At 39.1% G+C, this 20,488-nt stretch overlaps 1 protein-coding gene across 11 annotated transcripts in view; it reads left to right on the top strand.

Moving 5' to 3' along the window:
* Nucleotides 1-20,488, top strand: part of ASCC3 (activating signal cointegrator 1 complex subunit 3) — a 325,230-nt gene that overhangs the window by 192,852 nt on the left and 111,890 nt on the right. For all 11 annotated transcript variants that reach the window (XR_014786638.1, XR_014786639.1, XR_014786640.1 and 8 more), the window contains 8 exons: nucleotides 2,936-3,055; nucleotides 5,638-5,802; nucleotides 6,880-6,966; nucleotides 8,688-8,864; nucleotides 12,726-12,951; nucleotides 14,520-14,674; nucleotides 15,589-15,687; nucleotides 16,241-16,409. Coding sequence is in view for 7 of the 11 variants with exons in the window: in XM_084827184.1 (XP_084683310.1) it covers nucleotides 2,936-3,055; nucleotides 5,638-5,802; nucleotides 6,880-6,966; nucleotides 8,688-8,864; nucleotides 12,726-12,951; nucleotides 14,520-14,674; nucleotides 15,589-15,687; nucleotides 16,241-16,409 (1,198 nt within the window). In the remaining 4 variants the exon portion in view is untranslated. The remainder of the gene's footprint in view (nucleotides 1-2,935; nucleotides 3,056-5,637; nucleotides 5,803-6,879; nucleotides 6,967-8,687; nucleotides 8,865-12,725; nucleotides 12,952-14,519; nucleotides 14,675-15,588; nucleotides 15,688-16,240; nucleotides 16,410-20,488) is intronic.

The following is a 20,488-nucleotide window of genomic DNA, read 5'->3' as shown; positions in this document are numbered from 1 at the left end:
TATGGTGTAGTCCTGTACTACTTCGTGAAATGATGGTGCCAGGATATAGGCCTTAATAAATTTGGCCATTCCATGGAAGTTAATATAATTTATTTCCAAGTAAATTCATGTGATTCAGTGACGTAAGGTCTACCATTCTAAATGCACCTGTTTGGAAGTAGGTTCCATAGGAAATCAGTGAGACTAACTTCTAATTAAACATCAAGGAAGGTACAGAATTTCAGAATATATTTTATGAACTTTTTTATTTAACGTGGAGCTCTTTTTCTTTTAGTGTGATTCCCCCATAATCTGATGCTTCGGATTTGTCCTAATTATTCCACCTTTCTCTCCAAATAATTGTGTGTATTACTGGGGAGCACAAATTTCTAGTGTTCTTACATTAAATATTGTTTGATTTAAAATGGCGTTGTATACATTTAGGACCTTTCTGCCAGTCCCATCCACATTTTAGCATTTGTGTCATACTCCAGCAAGTCAGCTTTCAGACCCATGTAACAGTACTGGGTGATGGTAATAGTTTTATTTTGGGAATAGCAATCTCATGTTTGTCCTTTAAAAAAAAACAAAAACCTATACTAGATGTGTGATCCCAGTGCAGAGAGAAAACTTTTCTGTCTCCAAATAATAGCAATAATTAAGCTAAACAAAAGATTCAAAAATCGTGTGGGTATGTGTCTGTTTGTGCTAGCCTTGGTACTGATTCCCACATAAATAAATAAAGCTAAATAGATGAGTACAATTGGAGCTGTGCACAGTCTCTAATTTTTATAAAAGTTCAGAATGGTGTGCTATCTAGTTGGATCCAAAGCTTTCATTTTAAATGTGTCCTTTTGTGAGTGCAACTCTCCTTCCATGAACAGAAGCGCCTTCTGTGGGTGGAATGGAACTTTTGTATCTAGACCAATACACAGAAAACAATATCCTGTGCATGCCTAGAACACTTGACCAAACATAGTCTGTATGGCAATCATAGTAATTATGAAATGCACAATCTCTTTTCTCAAGTGTAAAAGGGTGTTTTTTAAAGTGCTCTGCTCTGCGTTTTTAGGAAAATATGACACTCACACAACAGAAGACCAGTCTTGAGGGAAGCGTTGCAAACGGAGCAGCAAATGAGAGAGAAATGCACATTTGTTCCGTTCTCCCCCACTGGCACTTCCTGGTCCCAAATCTCATGAAAGGATCTTGTTTCCCTATTTCACTTATGCCATCAGGGTGCCTGACTTTAAAAAAAAGGGTGGAAAACTGGGATAAGTGTTGGTGCATTCTTAAACATATTTTTGTTTTAAAGAATGAATTGCAACCAATTCATTTGTCAGTTTCATTACAGAATTTTTCACTGTAATGTTACTCTTGAGTATTCAAGTTCTGCTCATATAAAGCTAGAGATGTGAAGGCCCAGAAAAAAACCAGAAAGAATTGGGGTAAAACTTTTTTCCCCCAAGGACCATTTTTGTTTTTTTCTGAAAAGTTGAACAGTTTCGGATTATGACTTATTTTCTTTTAGAATTTAACACAAGAAGTTTATATCTTGTTACCCAGCCTTTACTCCCCCAAATGATTTCTAAAGAACTATGTAAAAAGACTTTTATAGAAAGACTAAAGATGTACAATAACTGGAAATAATGAAGCCATTGGGGAAAAATGTATTTTTATTCCTCTCTGTAAGATACCCAGCATAGTTGTTCCTTCCATTCCTTATTAACGTTTTTGATCTAATGTATCTTTTACTGATACACATTTAGGGGTGCTTCAAGTTATGTTCGGTTTCCCAATGTGTGAGTAAGAGTCATGTTATCATAATATTGAAGAAAATGTGTATTCTTGACAGTCCAGATTTTTTTTTCTACGGACCCCTGTGTTTCTGGACTTGTTCTGGTTAGATGCTGCAGCAGCCAATTAATATAATTCTAATCTAAACCCACATATGAAAAAACATTGTAGGTTATTCCACCACTGTCACCACATGTGATGGAACAGCATGTGGGTTATCCCACCTATGTTTCTTTTCTTCTTTTTCATTAACTTTGAGACTTGGATCTATGGAACCCACTGCCACAGTTTTTAATAAAGTTCTCAATTATTATTATTTTTACTTAACTATTTAAAACATTTGTATCCCTCCCTATGTCATTAAGATTAAAGATCTATTAATTAGTGTTCATCCCTAGGGACTGTTACCTCAGCTATAAAACCTTTAAAGTGCTGCCACTAGAATAAACCCTCTGTACCTAACAGACACTCAGTAGCCTGCTTCCTGTGACATAGACATAGAATTAAAACCACAACTAGAGACAGCCTTTCAAAATGAGGTTAAAAAAACATGTTCATTAACAGAAATTATTTATAAAAGTGAATTAAATGTCACTCAAACAATTGCTTAATGGTTTATTCAGACAATAATTATGAATTTACCCAGTTTACTTTTCAAAAGTTTTAAATATAATGCTAATTTTATGAGCAAACCAACTTATACATTATATAACTTTAGGAACATAAATTTATGTTCCTCAGGCAGCCCTCCCCAACCTGGTGCCCTCCAGATGTTTTGGACTATAGTGCCCAGCATATAGTGCCCAACATGGCCATTGGCCATGTTTCCTGAGGCTGATGGGAGCTGAAGTCCAAAATATCTGGAGGACACCAGGTTGGGAAAGGCTGTCCTAAAGCAACATAGTGACTTCAGATCTGTAAAGAGTACTAAAAAATAAGTAATATATAAAATAAAATCTTATATAAAATAAGGCTTATTTTTTCATTTTTCCTAATATTTCCGTTTTTTTCCGAAACCCCCAGAAAAAACAGTTTTTCTCCATGGATACAAAATTTCTGGAAATTTTTACGTCTCTACCTAAAACTCCGTATATGATGAGCTTTATTCGATCCTAACTCTATAACATGTAAATTTAATTGTATTTCTTCCTACTTGCAGATTGCTCTCGGAACAGTGACAAATGTCGAGGAAGCAGTAAAGTGGATAAGTTACACTTACCTTTATGTACGGATGAGAGCAAACCCATTAGTATATGGCATCAGTCACAAGGCTTATCAGGTAGAAAATGCATGAAAAAACTAACCTGCTTTCTGGTTCTGTAATCCTTTCCTGATGGGAGATTAAATATTTGTCATTGCTGCTTTTCCTGACGTCAGTGACTCCTAAGTGCCTGAAAACATGGAAAATATTCTATAGTACAAAATGTAAAAGACAAGCATCCTAAACCATTTTTCCTCAGTCATCCTGATAGATGAGGTTTTCAACAATCAGGCAAAACACATAGAACATGGCCAAATCAGCATCTTCATGCATCATGTGTGCTAATCAAATCTGTTTTTGTACATTGCTCTCTGTCAGCATTTCAGTGCTAAATGTAACCTTTGCAAACTAAATGTAAGTGATACAGTCAAATACTTTGGTATACATACAAGGAGTGTGTGTGCTCATGAATGTGGGAGGGTTAGTAAGTGTCTCCTGAGACTACCCCCTTGGTGACCACCCATACAGCATTAGTAAGAAAGAGGCACTACCAGGAGGTGTGGTCAGATACCAGGTCAGCAGGCACATTGGCATGATAAGAGCATAATCATTGGAGTGTATTCCTCTTAACTATTCACTCATTAATTTGAACACTCACTGAGAGAGAGAACTGGTGTGGTGTAGTGGCCAAGAGAATAAGCGACAAATCAACACCCACCCACCCCAGATTGAAACATTTGCCATGGACTCACTTGGGAATCTTGCGAGGGCCACTCTCTCTGCCTCAGCCACTCATTTGGAGATAATAATATTGGCTTTCCTTGATTCCAAAAGGAATGAAAAGTGCTTTTTAACTCAAAAAGCATTATTCATGTGCTAAGACTTGTTGCTGTATCATTTTTCAAAACAAGCAGTGATAAATTATTATATGGTATATTTATTTCACTTGGTAATTCAGTTGGTCCTTATCAGTTTTCTGTTCTTTTTCTTTTTTCTTATCTTATTCTGCTTTATTTGGTGTGTGCGGGGAAGGTGTTACATTTTCTTTTTCTTGGAAGAGAAGTGCAGCAACGTAGCTCTGAGCAAGGCCTGAAAAGTTGTCTCATAGTCTGTATCAGGGTATGGCTTGAACAAACCCTGGTGAAAGCTGGGTTTCTATCTTTTCATTGTTGGATATTTAGTTTCACATTGCAGATACTGAAAATTCTGGATGCTGGATGCATGCTGCACAGGCTTGAAGAAGGCCACATTTGAACAATCTTACCTAGGCTTACTAAGCTTAGCTGTGCATGGGACATTTTCCCATACAGGAAGCCCCCATGTATTTGCTGTGATTAAATCAAGAAGTCTCTAATTAACCATAGTCTCCCTGTTTTGTCTGAATCAGGAAACTGTGGTTACCAGCCTAAGAACAAGCCAAGTTCTTAAATCATAGTTTGAATTTGGTGTAAAATCTTGCTCTGAAGCTGGTAACCACAGTTTTCTGGTTCGGACAGAACACAGAAGCTTTGTGGTCAATTAGAGACTTCCTGGTTTAATTGCAGTCCATGCAAAGGGAGGAGCAAAGGGGTTGAAAGGTTTGATTGAAAAGATTTGATTGTCTGAACCAGGCCAAAAACTCTGAAAGAACTTCTTAATCTTCCTTCAGTATCCAGTGTTCAGAGAACAAGTATTCATATCAAATTAAAATATTAACATTAACATTCTAAAATGTTAATCTTTAAGACAAAACATTTAGACCTGTCATAGGGAGATAATAGGGCTTAAAGAAGCCCAGGCTGGGCAAAGAAGAACAAAGTCTACTGGCACCTTGTGTTCTTATGTACTACAGAGAGAATGAAAACTTATTTATATCATCTAGGGCTTTGGAGTCAGATGCCAGCATTCAACCACTCTTTGTAGTAGCTGTCTCCTACAGCACCCAGTGGCTGCATGGAGATAAAACTTTGTCCGTCTCTGAGCCCAGGGCAAATTAATCCCCACCTCACTGTTTCACAGGGATACATCGGGTCTTAGATGGAAAGACTGATTCTAGGAAACAGTTGTACCTCTCCCTCTTGTGTTTCAGATCATAAGCAATTATTCCTCAAAACCGCCCATATCTCTGGCTAGTCAGTGTGAAGTCAGTACAATAAATGCTTCTAAAATACACTGCCTTTTGATAATTTATGTTGAATTCTAAAATCCATATTTACAGTAATATAAAACCTAATATTTTTCTTGTGGTCAACCCATAATACACATGACTTCACCATTTTATGAATATATTCATATTATCTCTCTCTCTTTCATGCACACACACACACACACACACATTTCCTTTCACACCAAAATCTCTTTCCACTTCTTGCACTATAAACTAAAGTTGGTGTTCCTGGCTGATCTCCCAGAGTCTCCCAATGTGTGAACCCATGTTTCCTGTTTCCCTATACCGTAGTTTGATTATTCCCATATTTGACTTGTGGTAGAAAGAAGGTGGCATTAACATATAAAGTATTTTAATTCTAAATATATCAATAGCTTATCTGAGTGAACTGTATCAAACAAAGCCATTAAAAATGTACTACATGTGGTGAAAAATGAAAGGATGCAGGGGAGATATTTTTATATTTATATACAGTAGGGAATAATTTTCCATGCAATACCTCACTGTATTTTAGATGGATCCAAGTTTAGAGAAACACAGAGAACAACTAGTGATTGAAGTTGGTCGAAAGCTGGACAAAGCCCGGATGATTCGTTTTGAAGAGAGAACTGGATTTTTTTCTTCAACAGATTTAGGCAGGATTGCCAGCCACTACTACATTAAATATAATACAATTGAGGTAACATACAACTTTTCTCCATAATTTGTCATATTTTGAAATAAAACCATGAAGTTATATGTAATAGCATCTTCATCTAATGTAGTTAATTAGTTGCAATCTGATGTCTGATTAACTGCTTTTAAATCCAAGTTGAAAAAACTAATCTTGGTGTGCTACATTATAGTTCATATAGTGGGTTCACATGATTGCAGGGTAAAAGAAGCTGCAGAGAGGGTTGGTGTGTCATCCAAACCCAGCGCGTGGTGGGGGTGGCTTCGTACACACCCCACAACCCTTACTGCACGTCGTGGGTTGTAGGATGGGTATGAAACCACCCCCGCCATGTGTCAGGTTCAGATGGCATTCCAACCCGCACTGCAGTGCAGGTAATTATGTAAACACTTGGTGCGGCATATGCAGGGGTGGGGGGGAAGCCACAATGCGTGTGCGGCATGTGCGGGGGTGGGGGGGAAGCCACAATGGCTTCTTTTATCCCTGCAATTGTGCCAACCCGACCATACTCTCATCCTGTAAAGGGGGGTTCTGAGAGTACTACTATTGATTATAGGAATGACTTCAATCATTAATCATCTTCAGCATTTTGGAATCATGTATACTCTTAAAATGAGTATTTATACTCTTCAGATATTTGTGTATACACATAAGTGATGATGCATTTCAAAAAAGCATTGGCACTTTGTTTCACTGTATTCCAAAGTCACATTTTGAAGATCTTATTTGATATGTGTTGCTTCTTTGAACACTGCTGTTTAGGTTCTTTAAAATTCATTTAGTGTTGTCCTCAGAATTAGATGTGTTTACATTTCAATATTTGCTACTAAAATTTTCAGTTTTTAATGCCACTTTACTGGCTGGCTGTTTCCCAGACAAAGGATACCCTCTGCTTCTTTAACAGATCTCAGTCTAAGAATGTAAACATTCTACATCAGTTTTCAAAGTAAAAAAATCTGGATGTTTCTCCTGGAAGTTGCTATTGATCATACAACTCCCCTCCCACTAGCCCTTGTTTAGTGTCTAGATCAGATCTTTTGTTAAATATTCTAAACAGCAAACCAAAGCCTCTTCTTTTTGCAGACTTTCAATGAACTGTTCGATGCTCATAAGACAGAAGGTGACATTCTTGCTATAGTGTCTAAAGCAGAGGAATTTGAACAGATCAAGGTAAGAATGCATCACAAATTTAAAAACAAACGAACTAACAAAAATCCTCTTTCTTTTGTAAGAACCCTGCAAGCTTCAATAGTTGATGTTTTCAAGTGCATCTGGTAAATTATTTTGTTGTATTTTTAGTAAAGTACCATAGGAACAGAACTTGAAATTTCATAACTAATTACATTAATTAATTACATTAATGCATTAAGTCCTTAGATCCCATCTAGGAGTGCATTATACAATGGGAACTCCAGTGTGTGCATGTGTTGCTGAGTACAGGGACTTCTTCATGCATTAGTGTATCAGAACCAATTCCATACATATCTCTGTGTCACATGCACGGTGCTGCCCTTGACGTTGTAGTGAATGCCAAAGCCCATATTAGCAGGGGCTGCTCAAGTGCATAGTTATGGTGTCATTAAACGACACTGCTTATTCTGGTGCTTTCTGTGCAAAATATATTTTCTACCAGTATACATTTTCTAACCATGGATTAACTCTGTTTTTAATTCATTGAATTTGCTTTGAATGGAATGGTCTTAATGATGGACATAACCCAGAGAATTGTAAGCAAATGTTGTGTTTTGGCAGCAATTCAAGAAGTAGAAAAGAGGGTGGCTGTGACTTTTGTTTGCATGTGTGTTTCTTTTTAAGATGAGTTCTATTGACTAGCTTTGTTTTTGCTTCATTAGTCAAGGGTGATAATTTTCCATTGCACAAAAAACTAATCCTTGCAACTTCCCCAAATCTTTGAAACTGGATACATGAGAGCTAAACAGTAGGCAGAGAGGTTCCTCTTCCTGATAGGCAAACTTGACATTGTGATGGGTACTTGCTTGCTGTCACATGGTTGTTGAAACATCAGCCCCTGGTACTTTTATTCATACAAGAGCTGTACACAAGTGCTAGTGTACCAAGAGGTCTGATGATAACAAACCGTTCTGTTGTTAGCAGGGTTGGGCCCTCTTGAAATGAGTAAATGGGGGAGTGATTGAAAAAATCCTGCAAACGGTTCAAGTGATAGACATAACATTTCAGCTTTGATTTCATACTGAATGAGCTGGTCAAGGCTTGATGGAAACGGCCTCTGGATGGTTCCCTGCAGGTGCCAAACATTTACCCTCTTTAAGTAAGTTTTAGACTAGTAGACTTCCATCAAATCAAAGAATATGTAGATTTATGCTCTGTTTTGCAACAACGACTGAGAATTTGAAATACTATGCATTATTCAAACTGTAGATATGAATATTTCTTTACTTGTATCAAGACTTAATCTTATTAACAGTGAAAACCTTAATTCCATGAATCATAGTACTTCAGAGCTTTGAGCTAAGAGCATAATATGCCACATGCAAACTATATGATTTTAATGAATGCATTTAATGTTAATTCAAGTCTGCCCTAATCTAGAAGGACGGAGGTCAAATAGAAAGGGAAATCTCATCAGGTAGAGGATGGTATGGTCAGATGATTTAATTTTTGAGGCATATCACATTTTTATGTGTCAATGGCAACCTTAATAAAAGGTGATGCATAATGAAATGCAATTGTGTCATTATTAAGATAGTTTCAATTAGGTTCTATTAAATACAGTGCTGGGAGACTTGTTTTTCAGAAATTGTAGAATGTTTAAAAACACATTTATTGAGAGATAATTGACATTTAATTTTCATGTGGAAGATTTAACAAGTTGCACCAGTCTTTTCAAAGTCTACTAATTTGTATTTCAGGTGAGAGAAGAAGAAATAGAAGAGCTGGAAGCCTTACTGAGCGATTTCTGTGAACTTCCTGCTCCTGGTGGTGTGGAGAACAGTTATGGGAAAATAAATATCCTTCTGCAAACATATGTTAGCCGAGGAGAGATGGATAGCTTTTCCCTTATTTCAGATTCTGCTTACGTTGCACAGGTAAAACTTTATATTATACTCATTTCTTTAACAATGGTTTACCCCAGGCACACAGGAAACCATCAGTTTTCATATAGGTTCAAGCCCATATACAGTTGTCATGCAATTTGAGTGTCCAAGTTGATGTATAATTATGTTAAACAAATACAGCAATATAGTAGCATAGGCAGTATGCTAAAAAAGCAGTTTAAAAAAATCCTTCGGGGGTGTGGCCTGCGGAAGAGCCAGGATGGACATGTAGGCTTCTTGCTCCTGCCTTCACCCATCATAAGATATATTTACATGGCTTGCAACATGGAGTTAAATGTCTCCCTCTGCATTTTGTGGAGCAGCATGAAGTGGAGCTTTGCTCAGACCCCAGAAAGAGATCTCAGAACTTATTTCCAGCCCTGGGACACTTTGGGCCTAACTCCCTTAACTGCTGATATCACCACAGCCAATATGGCACCAAGTATGACAGTGGCCTGGAGCAGCCAAAACACAGCGGGGCCCTGCAGGAGGAGGACCACCTGAGAGCATTATTTCAGCAACTCCATTGTGAATTACAAGAGGACTGGTCAAAAGCACTGCAGCCACTTAAACTGAAATTGGCCATGTTCTCTGCAAAGCTTATGGAAGTGGAGGATACAGAGATGGCTATGGAGCCTAGTTTTATTCAGCAGTAGCAGCTTAAGCACCTCAAAACTGTAATCTGGACTCCACAGGATAAAGTGGAGGATTTGGCATATCACAGTCAATGCCAGAATATTTGTATCCATGGCTTGATGGAAGGTGAGGAGGAGGGGAATATAACTAAGCTTTGGGTGGCCTCGTTTGGAGAACTGTGTCCTAACATGCCAATCTGCAATGTGGACATTGAGAGGGCTAATCCTGCCCTTTGGCCCAAAGTAGAAAGCCCCAGACCAGCCCCACAACATTATCGTGAGGTACACCAGTTATTACTAAAAAGCCCAGCTCCCCAATATACTTAATCATCTTAAAATATAAATATTTACCAGTGCAAATAAACCAAGTCCACCCTAGGGAAACACTTCAGAGAAGAAAAGCTTTATTCCCTCTCACTAGCAGACTGAGAGAGAATTAGATACAGATGGGGGTTCCCCTTTAAGCTCATTGTTACCCTTGGCAGCAAGATCCTCACTGCAATCACCTGGAGGCAAGCAGCAGCTATCTGTATAGCCTTAGGTATACTGGTACCTCAAGCTGAAGATCTCTCTGAAGATCTTCTGCAACTTCTTCTACAAGAGTCAGGATGGCAGAAATTACAGACTTCCCAGAGAAAGAAGAAAACAAGATAGAAGAAAGGAGTTGGCCACCTTGGCTGATTGCTTTGGTGGAGCAGCCTATCCAGAGGGGAAAAAATCTGTCAGCCATTTTGTTGAGTTCGTTTGTTGAGAAGATTTTTATCAAGAAGTCATCTGGCCACGAGGGAGGAGCATTGTGTCTTATTAATTATAGGTCCATAGCTTTTGTTTTGAGATTTTCTCTCCCTGTCACTGAATATCGTTGAGGGCTCTTCCTCATAGCAGCTGTTTACAGGGAATTTGGGATGCATGAAAACTTAAGCCTAATTGCAAGTACTCTATGTATTGTTTGTCACTTGGCGGGTGGAGGAGCGAGGAGTTGTTGGTTATAGGTTGACTCCATCTCGATTTCCCTTTGAGAAAGCTTGAGAGGCCCAGTCCAGGTCAAAGGGATCAGGTCAGCTGCCTGTCCCAAATGGTTTTGTTTGTATGGGGTTGTGGCTGTGGGGGGTTCCTCTGGATGTTCTGAGTGTTACTCAGTTATATATGTTGCTGTTTATACACTGTGGTATAGAGAACTTCACAGATTCATGGTACAGATATGAGTGACCTTAAAATTTTGTCCCTTAACATCAGTGGGTTATTCTCTGTGGGGAGAAAGCACAGAGGGTAGTCAAAGCAGTTAGAGGAAGCAGGCCATATGTACTTTTATTACAGGAAACTCACTAGAGGATTTCTGTGAAAAGTATTTTAACTCTCCTTTAGTTGGGTGAGCAGTCCTGCTCAGGCAAATCAACCAAATGTTGTGGAGTTGCAATCATGTTTGCTAAACAGTTCTCATTTGTGGTGGAAACAGTACTTAAGGGTTCAAGGGGGCACAATGAATTAGAAAAAGGCTTGGTGGGTGGCAGGTAGCTGATTATAGGTTCATTCTATGCCCCTAACTGATTCCAAGGAGTATTCATTATTGATTTCCTCGACACTCTAGAGGGATTCACTACAGGGGGTGGTGGGAGGAGATATGAATATGACATTAGATAAGATGGTGGAGTAACACACCATTAATAATGGCAAATGGACAGGATACTTAAGAGGCCGTTGTACAGGCATCAAGAGCAGGTTGGGTGGTTGAAACTCGATCTTAAATCGTACCAGCAGCCTTTCAGAATTGCCAGCTTATCTTTATTGTTTGTAGGGATGTGATGGTTCCATGGGTAATAATGGAAACCCTTTGGAACATCACCCAACATGAGGCACTCCTGTTTATGAACCTCTCAAATAAAATTTTAGCTGAAGTAAGAAATCCATTTTTCACAGCCACACTACAAATATGGATGCCATGGGCTAAGGTCCTTATACCTCCAACGTCACCATTATATCCCTTTGTGAATCAACCAGCATTCTGGGGCCTGCACAAACACTGCTGGTATAGGTCATGGAAAGAACAGGGTTTATACCGTTTACAGGACTTGTTCCCAGGGGACAGGCTGATTACAATGGCAACTTTAGAACAGATTTTTTCAGGGGAGAAGCTGAAGTGGATGCAAAAGATCCAGGTTGGCTCTTTTACAAAGAAGTTAGTTGTATGCTAAAGTGGGCTCCCCAAGGTCATTAACCATTTTTTAAGATCTTTGCATGGGCAGTAATGCCACTTTGAAGGGGGTGATATTGTCTCTGTATGGATAGTTATTGCATGATAGTTATGGTAGCGCATGGTTTGAAAATCCATTGGGAAATGGACCTTGATATGCAACTGTTGGAGGCCCAGTGGAAACAACTTTGGGTATCCCTCCACTTTCTCAACCATTTCAGCACAAATTTGACATAAACTGTGTGTTTTACCCCTATCAAATTGTCCAAAATTAACCTGGGGTTGTCTCTGCTGTGCTGGAGGGGTTGTGGGTGCAGAGAATAATACATATGTGGCTGGAGTGCCCAGTGATTCTTGAATCAAACAGTCAACTTCTGTGGTGCCTTAATTTTATTATCTATATGGACTGGTACAAATGAACATCTAATGTGCAAGGACTTGTTAAGACTTTTCTTTGCAGCTGCTCATTTGGAAGTGGTGGCTCATTGGAAGATGGGTGATGCCTCTTGGAACAGTGGTGGTTGGATAGCGTGTGGGCTATAGCATTATCAGAAAAACATGACTCATAAGCTGAGAGTGCTGAAGGGGGTGGAGATTCGAGACTCGCTTAGTACTAACTGGTTTCTGTGTATTGAATGTATCAGCGGAAAAGCAGGGAGGCAGAGCCTACCAGACATTCAGCATAAATTCTGGAGGGACATATTACAACATGAATCTGAAGTTGTATTATCTGTATCTTAAATAAATATAGACTGAGCTAAGTTGTACCCAAGATAGGGTTACAATAAATAAAAAAGTTATTAAAAACAAACCTTCACTGCCAGCCGGTGTCTGCAAACACCATACAAATAGATTTCAGCTGGAAACTGAAAACTGAGTGTGCCGGGAATCTTCATAATGTGGATGCCGCAACAGAGAAGGTTCTCAATGCCAACCATCATGCTGCCATTCTGTGTCAAACTACTGTATATTATAACAGATAACGAATAAACACAATACAGTTGATCACCAACATTTGTTCTGCAGAATGCGGCACGTATTGTTCGAGCCCTTTTTGAAGTAGCGCTTCGTAAACGTTGGCCTGCAATGACATACCGGCTACTGAACCTCAGCAAAGTTATTGACAAGCGATTGTGGGGTTGGGTTAGCCCTTTGCGACAGTTCTCAGTTCTTCCACCGCATGTCCTTACCAAACTGGAACAAAAGAATCTCACAATTGACAAGCTGAAGGACATGAGGAAAGATGAAATAGGTAAGAGATAAGAAAAAGCTAAACTAATGCATCTCAAGTATGTTGAGCTCTGTTTCTCTGTTCTTTTTTTACATACCGTTATATCGGTCTAGCCCTATCTTAGGGGTTTGGGCAGAGTGCGGGGGATTACTTCTATGAACTGAAACTATTTCACTGTCATAACCCAAGGCTCATAACCCAAATTTATATTAGCACAATCACACATACACACACTCACACTCTGAGTCTTGTGTTCTTAGGAACATATGAATCTGTCTAAGTTAGACCATTGGTCTGTACTGACTAGTAGCAGCTCTCTAGGATTTCTGACCAGAGTCTTTCCCAACCCTACCTGGAAATACCAAGGATTGAACCTGGAACCTTGTGCATTCAGAAGGTTCCATTCTAAGTTTAGAATGTCCAGCTTAGCACAAAACCACGCACCATCCATCCATCCATCCATTCAGTCCTTTTCCTTCTCATTTGGGGATGGGCCCTAGCTTTGCACGCATAAGGTCCCAGTTCAGTCCTGCCATATCATATTAGAGGGGTCTGGTAGCTGGACAACTGCCTGAGATCCTGGAGAGTTGCTTACAATACTGGAGTAGAGGGACCAATGGTTTCACTCAGGATCCATCCGTTTTCAGCCTGACAACTTCCCTGCAAGGACCCTGTCGCCCACAAAGCCTAAACAGTGAGCCACTGCATCATGCATGTGTGCTGAAAACAAAAAAGTAGATCTTCTGTCACAAAGCTGTTTACTTGTTTCAGTTACCATTACGGGATAACTGTGTGCCTCAGAATCTTTCAGTGCATCTTCCAGAATATCCCTGCTTGGGATATTCTTTACTGGAAGTGTGAATTTTTGAGCCATGTCATCCAAGAAAACTCTGTTCTCAGTATGAAACACAACGTATCTCAGGATTACAAAAATGCACAAAAAGAGGTGTTCTTTATTACATAAAGTCAGGCTTCACATTTGGTACATTGTGAATTTTAAGTCCTAGGTCAAAAAGTCAAAAAAAGAAAAAAACAGCTTGAAGAGGAACCTGGCTTGGAAAGAGTATGTTAAGTGGTATAAATTCTTAGTAGTTACTTAACCCATTCCTAACAACTAAAATAATTTTAAAATATGGTTTTCTGAGCTGCAAAACACTATCTCAAGTTAAATATTTCTTTGAGCTACATCCAATGTCAAGTCCGCTCATCCAAGAGGAATTCCCCTTACTCTGCTTCCCCCTGCGCTTGTGTGCGCACACACACACTCGTGTGTGCCCCCCTCCCCCCAGATGTGTTCCAGAGGGTTCCCAACTCTCCAGAGCAGATTTGGACAGGGCAGAAGGGGGTTCAGGGATGACGGAGAGCCTGTTCTGCTGATGGTGTCCATTCTGATGGCAAACAACATTGGATATAACCCAATATAAGGGGTTATATATTCGAACATGCCAGGTCTAGAAAATCCCTCTGTTTACCATGGAACAGCAAACAAGCAATAAAATTGTCTGTCTAGCCCAATTTAAAAGTCTTTTGTATTTCCCTAAGCTTCTGGTAAATGAGAATTTGTTTCCAGTTTTATATTTACTTCGCAGGTCATATACTCCATCATGTGAACATTGGATTAAAGGTCAAACAGTGTGTCCAGCAAATTCCCTCCATTACAATGGAAGCAACCATCCAGCCAATTACACGTACTGTGCTGAGAGTTAGGTTGAACATCGCTTCTGATTTCAAGTGGAGTGATCAGGTAAAAACGTCTAGAAAGTAACGTCTGGAGAATGTGCTGAATGTCTTGTGTTCCTCTAGTTCTGGCTAGAGGTGCCACCAGGTGACTTTTAAAAAATACATTCTTATCTATCCCTAGCCTTCAGGTGAGTCTGAAGTCTAAGATCAAATAATAATATTAATTCTAATTGTACTGTATCTCAGTGCACATCACTAAGATCAGACACATATTGGAAGTGAAGTTATACTACCTATATTTGCATCCATAAACCCTATTCATGCATTTGGATGAAAATATGTGGGCTTAAAGTGGGAAGAAGCTTGCAAATGCAAGCCACGCGCACACACACACACAGCATCCCCATGAGCAACAGCTCCATGTTCAGCCTTCGTGTGTTTGGCGCAAAGGTCTGAAGGGGGGAATGCTGAATGTGCTTAGAATCCCCCTTCAGACCTTTATGCTAAACACACGAACGTCAAAAGTGGAGCCAGCATGCTCACCAAAAGTGGTGAGACATGCATGTGCATTCCTGCCCCTCCCTACTTTAAGCCCACAAACATTCAACTGAATACATGAATAAGGTTATAATGCTGCAAACCACTTGCATAAATTTAACTGGTCCTGTGAAACCAGCAAAACTGAACATTCCATAATTCATCTGTAAAAAGAATTCCACAAAGTACAGAAACATCTATTGATCCCATGTGTTCTTGCATGAGGGCATGTAAATGGAGCCCTTCTTTTCTGCACTAAGTAAGTTCAAATATGCCCTGCTCTGTTAAATACAGTAGTAATATGAGACATTTTATCAATGTTTTTAATCTTCTTTCCTCTGCCAAAATAACATGTCCACCAGTTTACTGTAATATACAGGATAAAAGTCTTAAGAGTGTGAATTTATTTTCAATTACTCAACATTTTCTTTGCCACCCTAGGTACATGGAACAGGTGGAGAGCCTTGGTGGATTTGGGTAGAAGACCCTACCAATGACCACATTTACCATTCAGAATATTTTATTATTCAGAAAAAGCAGGTAAATCTACCTTACACAAGTGTAAAGCACATATATCATGTAAATTGATGGGATAGAGTTTCATAAACATTAATTTAATATAACTATTGTAACACAGTACTATTTAATATATGTTCAGTATCTCTAAATTTTGTTTTTGGATTTACATGCTAAAATTAGCTTTGTACAAATCATTCATGGTCATCACTTTAAAAATAAAATCAAATAAAGGATTTGCCTTTCTTCTGTGTCTGAAGGAACAATTACTGGCAAATGAAAAATCAAATATGTGATGATTCCTTCTATTACACTTTTCAATACAGATTATTTCTAGCTACAGTTCCACCAAAAGAAATCATTTAATAAGCAAGAGCCCAGTGTGTTATGTCATTTAGGACAGGATCTGTCTCTGAAGCCCAATTGGATCTCTTCGGTTTTACTGTGTGTTTTTTTAAATCTACAAAGAAGTATTTTACTACTTTGCTTATATATTTTTCTGCATATACATGAAAAAATAATGTAAATTTAGCCATCTGGCAGGCAATAATCATTCTCTCTGTTTTGTTTACCATAGGTCATTGCAAAAGAAACCCAACTCTTGGTATTCACAATCCCAATTTTTGAACCATTACCATCCCAATACTATATCCGGGCTGTATCTGATAGATGGTTAGGAGCTGAGGCTGTGTGTATTATCAATTTTCAGCATCTGATTCTACCAGAGAGACATCCACCTCATACAGGTGACAATCTAATGAGAGCGGCATTCCTGCAAAATTACATATGTCCCTTTGATTTCTGAAGAAATTACGTGTCTAACATTTCATGTGCAGTATTTCAGTGTTGTTTTTCTTCTGCCTGTTGCTAGTTTCGATTTTCATTAATAGGCTACAATGGTGTCATCTGTTAACCAACCATTAATGAACTTTTGGAACTTCTCTCTTGACAGTAGCAAATGGGTTCATACTTCACAGCAGTGTACCTCAATGCTAAACACTAAAAGCAACAGAATTTTCTGTATTTTGTGCCGTAAGGAAAATATTTTTTTACTAAAAAAGGGGGGGATTATTTTAACTATGTTATTTGTTTTAGGTATAATCTCTTAAGCCGCAGGGCACTACTTTCACACTGTTCTCTTCAAACTCCACATTACTGAGTCATGAATACAAAAACAGTTGGCACATGAGCTTGTTTGCTTCTAGGTTCACTGAAGAGCTATACACCAGTGTGCCTATTATTGTATTGACCTCTATTGTCATTATTCCTGTCTCATTTAAAATTCAGCATTCTAAATGCATTCAGAAATGTACATGTCTGGAACTGTGAGCTCCTTTTTTTACATATATAAATTCATACATGCATGTGATATGTTTGACCATTGTTGTGCTGTACCTAAGCTGTCTGGCTAAACATGTGTACCCTATTTATCTAATTGACTGATCAATGAATACTATTCAGAAGAAACAAAAAGATATTTACACATCAGCAGATAGGGGACCTCCAGGATTTATGGTAATTGACTGCCTTTCCCATCTGGTTCCTCTGAAACAATGAAGTGTACAGAGGTCCTGCTAGACAAAGATCAAGAAAAGGCCTTTTCTCCTTTTGACAGATTCCAAGAAATCACAGCATTAGTGGGGGATGATGAAAGAGCTCTGAAGTATCTATGAAAAGTATGTTAAGAATATTAAGCCTTGAAGCCTCAACAAATTTTATGGCTTTCCAGCCATACCTTACTGTGAAGCATCCTAAAAGGGGCACTGAGAGCTTGAGCCAAACAAAACTTCAAAGGAAGCATCTGTGTAGCAGAGTCGATACAAGTGCCTTCTAATTTGATAGAAGTCCAATCCAGTCTGGTTATGTACATATTCCAGCTTCCACATTCCACAGTTCGTAATTGTTTGGCAAGCAGACACCTACAAAATATTGTATATAACCCTTATACTGGAGAACTGCTGTTTTTTCTTAAATTCCTAATTACATTAAGAACTTATTGCAGGGATATTGGCACCAGTGTAATTTCCTGTGGTGATGTGTAATTTCTGTGCTTATTGCAATAAAGTTAACGAACTGTCTTTACTCAGACTTACGTTGCAGTCCCAGGTTTGCCGCTGCTTGCCATAGATAGAATGGGTCCATCATTTTGAGGCATTTTCCCCCCATTGGGCCTTAAGAATTAGTGTGTTTGTATTTAAGAAATTTCTATAGCACCTTCTAAGGCAAAAGACTCATTTTTGTGTTTTATAAAAATATAAATTACAGTTGACTAAAACAGCTGCATAAAACATTCTGTTCCAATACAAATAAAAAATATATGCAACAATTAAAAACCACAACTCATTAAATGTAGACCAGTACCATTATTCCTCTAAAAGCAGATTAAAATATCAAAAAAAGAGAATGGAATAGATACAAATGAACAGTATCACCCAAGATCACCTGGTGTTGTTACAGATACTGGATGATAATTGTCCAGAATCAGGGTATCCAAATTTGGTTTTTGTAACAGGGTTTTAATCACTGCCACCTTAAGGGCAGTGGAAACTACACCCTCTCTCATAGAGTTATTAACCACTTCTGAGATCCAGACAGTAAGCCCACATCTGGCAGATTTTAATATCCAGTAGGGGCATAGATCCAACAAGCAGGTGGTAGGTCTCAAATCTGCAAGTAGGTTTTCTACATCAGGCTGCACAAGCTGAAACCTATCCAAAAAAACGACTAGATGGAGCCTTGGCTGTATCCATCTCTGACTCTCTCAAAATGATGGCATCCAAGTTGGAACAAATATGACTGTTTTTGTTGGCATAATGTAATACAAATAGGTAGTAATGGGCCTTTGGGGGTTCTGTCTGACCTATCAAGCCTGCAGGAATCAAGCTTTTGCTTTCACTGTAAAGAAATCGGTTTTCGCTATGGCATCACTATGTTCACACACACACACGCACTGGAAATCACTGGGACTATGCAAAAGCTTTTCTATGCAAATAACTTGCCATGCGGAACAGCCTACAAATGATAATTCAAGCCTACACATTTATTTATTTATTTATTTATTTATTTATTGCATTTATACCCCGCCTTTCTCCCTCTCACAAGGAACTCAAGGCGGCTTACATTATCCTCCTCCTCACCGTTGTATCCTCACAACAACAACCCTGTGAGGTAGGTTGGGCTGAGAGTCTGTGACTGGCCCAAAGTCACCCAGTGAGCTTCCATGGCCAAGTGGGGACTAGAACTCGGATCTCCTGGCTCCCAGTCCGTCACTCTCACCACTACACTACACTGTTCACATGTACACATGTGAACAGACCTTTTAAAGTACAAGTATAGGAGTACTTCTTGCATTGTCCAGTTCATAGCATTTTCAGGCATAGTATGCAATGACCTCATTCAAACAGAGCACTAAACTATGGTTTAGTGATAAGTGAACAAGCCTTGAGCTCATGCGTTTCTCCTTCACTCAGCTGTGAGGAGATCAGAAGCTTTCACTTCTGTTTAAATACAGAGTAGCATCATGTCCACACCCAAACAGCCTACAGTTAGTCTTAGCTGGCTCACTGAAACAAGCTAACTTCAACCATGGATTATGAAGATGGCTTGTTTCAATAAATAGTTGAGAACAGCTACAGCTTAGGTTTAAGATGCAATGCTAAAGAAGCCTTCCCCATTTGGTGCAATCCAAATGTGTTTGACTGCAACTCACATTAACCTTGGCCGAAATTCAGGCCGGAGGGGGATGGCGCCCCATCCCTCGCCGGCGAAATTCAGGCCAGGTAGAAGCACCCTGTCTACCTGGCCGTGAAAAAAAAAGTAAAAAAAAACAACCCACCCGTGATAGGCTACGTAACGATTTACGTAGCCTATCACGGCTAGATTTCCAAAGTCAGCCATGATAGGCTACGTAAATCATCACGTAGCCTATCACGGGTGTGTATGTGTTTTTTTTACCGCACTTTTTTTTTTTTGCAATGGCGGCGGCGGCAGCCGGTCGGGAGACCGGCTGCCGCCCCCGACGAAACGCCGCCAAACCGCCTCCGGGACCCGCCGCCAAGAGGGACATTCGCGGGAGGTAAGTCCCATCCTGGGGGGGGGCGGGGGGCCAGCGGAGAATTTCCCCACCAATTTCGGGGGGCCGAATGCGTTGGCATTCGGCCTCCCGAAGATTCGGGGAGAAATTCTCCGCCATCCCTACAAATGGAAAGAGGACTTTTGTTCACAGAACAGACACCCTTGATTCCTCCCAGTATAATACCATCTGTTTGTTTTTTATTTATATTTATACCTTCTACTTTATTACTCTGTAAGCTGTAGCAAAGACCTCAATAATAAGGTTAAATGAAAGAGGTGGTAAAATAAGTGCTTGTGTGTTAAATTATAGTTATTTGACCATTTTATCATTTTTAGTAATGTGTGCATCATATTTGAGAAGCTGAATCAGTCTATAAATTAGATTGATTCAGCTTCTCAGATATGGTGTTATATTAGAATATTACCTCAGCAGAAACAAAAAACCCAAACTAAAGCAAATCTCTAGTTTTATTCAGTTAGATATTTTTAGGTATCAGTAGAATACAACAAAGCCTCCAAGTGCTTATTTTGATTAATAATACTATGTGAAAATTTTCTTAACTTAAAAAATTCTTGGATGAGGCTGAATATATTTAGACATCACTTTGTTTTATCGCCTTCTGAGAACAGATCCAAGTTCTTATATTCTGTACTTTAGAAAGAAATCGGTCAATAATTTCTGCCAAAGATTGGTTTTCCTCTGCCTTAACAAAGATGCACGTTATGATTGCAATTGTTGCCATATTTTTCC

The sequence above is a fragment of the Heloderma suspectum genome, chromosome 1, assembly GCF_057233095.1.
Source record: "Heloderma suspectum isolate Gila_16-S chromosome 1, 16-S_ref, whole genome shotgun sequence".
NCBI lineage: Eukaryota > Metazoa > Chordata > Lepidosauria > Squamata > Helodermatidae > Heloderma > Heloderma suspectum.
The sequence above is the reverse complement of the archived record's forward strand: the minus strand, read 5'-3'. Positions and strand labels throughout refer to the sequence as shown.